Here is a 5,041-nt window from a genome sequence, read left to right as displayed (position 1 = left end):
CTGGGCCTTGCATTTTAAAAGGAAGCATTTGGCCATCAAAGAGCAGAGTGAGGCCTGGCATTTGTAGAGATCTTAACGCACTGGGCCTTATACTCCTCATCTGGAAAATGTGTCATCTGCTTCCTACCAAACTGAGACTTCAGACAGGAGAGGGGAGAGGTGACTTTTTAGACACCCCTGGAAGATGACCAGGCTCGCTTGCTAGCTCCAGGCCGTTCCTCTGATGTCTGGGAAGAGAGTGGTTACAGAAGCAGTGCTCTTCTGGCTAATGGCCGCCTCTGCCCTCCAGGCACCTTCCTCTTGTGGATCTTCTGGCCCAGTTTCAACTCTGCTCTGCTGGAATGGCCAAATGAGAAGAAGACCGCTGTGCTCAACACCTACTATGCCCTTGCCGTCAGCGCAGTGACAGCCACCTCCATGTCAGCCCTGAGCCACCCCCAGGGGAAGATCAACATGGTGAGACGGAGGCTGTTTCCTGGGCAACATGTGTCTCTCTGTGCCCAACACACGTGTTGATGGCTGTCCCACAGGACCAGGCTCTGGGTGTCTCTCTGTGCCTAACACACGTGTTGATGGCTGTCCCACAGGGCCAGGCTCTGGGTGTGTGTCTGTGCCTAACACGTGTTGATGGCTCTCCCACAGGGCCAGACTCTGGGTGTGTGTCTGTGCCTAACACACGTGTTGATGGCTCTCCCACAGGGCCAGACTCTGGGTGTGTGTCTGTGCCTAACACACGTGTTGATGGCTCTCTCACAGGACCAGGCTCTGGATGGGTGGGGGAGCTCCTGCGATAGGCCCTTCCTTGTCTGCCATGTAGGGAATATCAGGATACCAGAGACTGGACAGGCTTTCTGGGGGCTAGTGTGTGTGTGTGTGTGTGTGTGTGTGTTTGTGCATGCGCACATGTGTTTAAATCAATGTTACTATCACCTACCCACAAGCTGCTGCTTTTGCAGGTTCACATCCACAATGCAGTGCTGGCGGGAGGCGTGGCTGTGGGTGCCCCGTGTTTCCTGATCACTTCTCCCTGGATTGCCATGGTGCTGGGCCTCACAGCGGGGTTGATCTCCATTGGGGGAGCCAAGTGCCTGCCGGTAAGGAAGTGGGACTTTATCGCTGTGAAGAGACACTATGACTGTGGCGCCTCTTATAAAGGAAGCATTTAATTAGGGTGGCTCGCTCACAGTTTTCAGAGGTTCAGTCCGTTCTAACCAGGCTGGCATGCAGACAGAGATGGTGCCAGAGGAGCAGCTGAGAGGCCTACATCTTTCAGGCAACAAGAAGTTGCCTGAGACACGGGGCGGTATCCTGAGCATAGGAAACCTCAAAGCCCACCCCCACAGTGACACACTTCCTCCAACAAAGCCACACCTCCCAATAGTGCCACTCCCTTTGGGGGCCATTTTCTTTCAAGCAACCATAACTACTAACCTCTACTTTGCCTCAGACCAGTAGTATCTGGGTCACTGGGCGCATGAGGCAGATAGTGACACTTTCCTAGGTCAGGTACAAAGCCCAGATACATTCATGACTAAGTTCGGCAGGACATTCAGGGAAGACCCCTGCGTCAATGCAGGTTCGAAGTCGCCCCTATTCTCAGATAAAACTTTATTTGACAAGCAGAGCAGGCCCAGAGGCATTTCTGTCCATCATTTTATTTTATTTTATTTTATTTTTTATTTTTATTTTTTTTGGTTTTTCGAGACAGGGTTTCTCTGTGGCTTTGGAGCCTGTCCTGGAACTCCCTTGGTAGACCAGGCTGGCCTCGAACTCACAGAGATCCGCCTGTCTCTGCCTCCCAAGTGCTGGGATTACAGGCGTGCGCCACCACCGCCCGGCTTTGGCGGCAGACTTTTGAAGGCTGAATCTGGATACTCAGCTTCAACTCAAGGAAGAGTTTACCAGCAGCTGGATCTGATCCTAGCTAAGCCTCTCTGCTTTTCATCTGCAGAGGGAACACATGTCTCTTATCTCTTTTGGCTTTGAAACCCCGAGATGTAAGCAGTTGTTAGACAGCAAAGAGTGTGTCGGAAGGTGACATGCTCCCATTGGACTCAGGCCCTGTCTGAGTGATTCTTTCTATCGCTGTGATAAAACAGCATGACCAAAAGCAACCTGGGAGAAGGGTTTATTTCATCTTCCAGGTGGTAGAGTCTATCATCCAGAGAAGTCAGGGCAGGAATTTGAGGCAGGAGCTGATGTAGAGGCCATGGAGGGGTGCTGCTTACTGGCCTGCTCACCATGGCTTGCTTATAGAACTCAGAACCAGGGGTAGCATGACCCTCAGTAAGCTGGACCCTCTCATATCGATCATCACTCAAGAAAATGGCCTGAAAAGCTTGCTCCAAGCCAGTCTGGGGAGGGGGAGCAATTTCTCACCTGAGGTTGTCTCTTACAAAATGACACCAGCTTGTGTCAAGCTGACGTAAAGCTGCCCAGCACAGCCCCTTGATGTCTTGGTGACTCAGTTCCCTAGACTCTTTTTTTTTTTTTTCAAGACAGGGTTTCTCTGTGGTTTTGGAGCCTGTCCTGGAACTAGCTCTGTAGACCAGGCTGGTCTCGAACTCACAGAGATCCGCCTGCCTCTGCCTCCCGAGTGCTGGGATTAAAGGCGTGCGCCACCACCGCCCGGCTTAGACTCTTTTTTTTTAAGATTTATTTATTTAATTTATTATGTATATAGTGTTCTGGGCACCAGATCTCATTATAGATGGGTGTGAGCCATCATGTGGTTGCTGGGAACTGAACTCAGGACCTCTGGAACAGCAATCAGTTCTCTTAACCTCTGAGCCATCTCTCCAGCCCAAGATTTATTTATTTTATGTGCATTGCATTGGCGTTTTGCCTACGTGTATATTTGTGTGAGGGTGTCAGATCCTCTGGAACTGGTGTTATAGACAGTTGTGAGCTGCTATGTAGGTGCTGGGAATTGAACCTAGGTCCTCTGGAAGAGAAGCCAGTGCTCCCAACCATTGAGCCATCTCTTCAGTCCTTCCTTTGACTCTTTTACCAGGGCAGGGTGGCTCTGCTATTTTGAAGATTACTCATTTGTTTATCAATTCATTCCTTCAATCATTCACCAAACATGCTTAAAAGAAAAACAAACAACAACAACCCCCCCAAAAAAACTTTATTTTTTAATTTTATTTGCATTGATGTTTTGCCTACATGTATGTGTGAGGGTGTCAGATCTTAGAGATACAGACAGTTGTGAGCGGCCACCTGGGTGCTGGGAATTGGACCCTGGTCCTCTGAAAGAACAGTCAGTACTCTTAACCACTAAGCCATCTATCTCTCCAGTCACCAAAAATGCTTTAACCCTCGTTCTACTTCAGATAAACATGTCAATAAAAAGCAGAAAGGCCCCTAAGCTAGCCTAGGTCTGGTCAGAGTAGAAACCAATACTTGCAGAGGGAATGATGCCTGAGATGGGCAGTACCAGTATGGCGGATTAGCCAGGCAAATAGGGAAATGAATCCCAGACAGGGTCAGATTAGCCAGGCAAATTCGGAAATGAATCCCAGACAGGACCAGTGCCTTCAAACCCTCAGTGAGAAGAGCGTGTGACCCAGTCAAGAAACAGAAAGATATAATCATGGCAGAAGGTTTGCATTCGCCCGGACCTTGGTGAGATCAGCATGGAGAGGTGGGAAGTGCTGGGCAGAGCTCCTGGGATGACCAGGTGTCTGGATGTTCACTCCGGAGATGGTGGGGGCTGTAAGGGGAGAAGGAACCTGAGGAAGCTCCCTAGGTGTCTCCTCAGGCCTAATGAGGGCAGGAGTGGAGGACCGTGGGACGATGTGTGCCACGTGGATGGATGCCATCTGTCTGATTTCTGTCTTCTGTTGTCTTGCGGATGGCATTTATGGGTGCCTAGTGATGTTAGAAGCCAGGATGTTGCTCAACACTCTACAGCACAGAGGATGGTCCCCCAGCCCCAGCATAGGATTATCAGCCTTAAATGGGAATGGAATCTGTGTTGGGCCCTTTTACTCAGAACATGACCAGGGAAACATCAGCAATGGTAACTGTGCAGGCTACTTTCCTTGGCACTGTGATCAAATACCACCAAGAAGCAACTTAAGGGGACGGATTTATTTGGGCTCCTGGGTTGCGGCCACCAGATGTCTCCTCCTAAAAGGTTCTACAATTTCCTAGAACAGGACCATCACGGGAGGGGGTGGGGTGGCAGGTGTTCAACCCCATGAGCTTGTGGGCCCTGTCACATTCCAGCTGTGACAATATCCCTGGGAAGTCTGTCAGAACTGCAGAATCCCAGTCCTCATCCGGCCGCCAGAGTCACTAAACCCTTTACACGTGAGCATGTGTGAGCGCGTGTGCATGCCAGAGGAAGGAAACCAGGCCCTGGCATCTGCTAGGCAAGCATTCTCGGATCAGTCTACATCCGCAGTCTTTCTGAGCATTTTTTTTTTAAGTTTTTTTAGTTTTTTTCGAGACAGGGCTTCTCTGTAGCTTTGGAGCCTGTCCTGACACTAGCTCTTGTAGACCAGGCTGGCCTCGAACTCACAGAGATCCACCTGCCTCTCTGAGCATTTTAAAATAAAGGTTTTGTTTATTTTTATTTGTATGCGTGTTTTGCCTGAATATACATTTGTGCACCATGTGCAGCATGCTGAGGCCAGATTCCCTAAATCTGGGATTACAGATGTTGTGAGCCGCCATGTGGGTCCTCAGAACTGAACCCCAAATTCTGAAGGACTGTTAGGAAATATTCCTAAAACACGAGCCTCTCTGCTGACACAAATAATACCAGTCAGACCAAATTAAAAGATATCCAGGTTTAATTGGACGTCAGCACTCTGGGGGTGGCCCAGAGGGGGAACAGAAAGCCAATGCGACCACCAAAGAGGAAGAGGGAAGACCACTAGTTTATTTTCTGGGAGGCAGTTTAAATAGCCTGTGGGAGTGGTCTTGACCTTTCCTGGATTGGGGGTCAAGGTTTGGTGGGCTCAGGGGAGGAGGCTTCCAAAGATGGATGTGGGATGCTGGGATTACACTGACCTCCTCTAGAAGAGTAGCC

The 5,041-nt window shown here is 49.8% G+C and overlaps 1 protein-coding gene across 1 annotated transcript in view; it reads left to right on the top strand.

The window, feature by feature from the left end:
• Rhce (Rh blood group CcEe antigens) overlaps positions 1–5,041 on the top strand; it is a 30,391-nt gene that overhangs the window by 19,952 nt on the left and 5,398 nt on the right. Inside the window, exons 5-6 of the mRNA XM_005353062.2 lie at positions 290–456; positions 957–1,094. Coding sequence (XP_005353119.1) covers positions 290–456; positions 957–1,094 — 305 coding nt within the window. The remainder of the gene's footprint in view (positions 1–289; positions 457–956; positions 1,095–5,041) is intronic.

Source organism: Microtus ochrogaster, chromosome 10, assembly GCF_000317375.1.
Source record: "Microtus ochrogaster isolate Prairie Vole_2 chromosome 10, MicOch1.0, whole genome shotgun sequence".
Taxonomy (NCBI): Eukaryota; Metazoa; Chordata; class Mammalia; order Rodentia; family Cricetidae; genus Microtus; species Microtus ochrogaster.
Note: the sequence above shows the minus strand (reverse complement) of the source record. Positions and strands in the feature narration are given on the sequence as shown.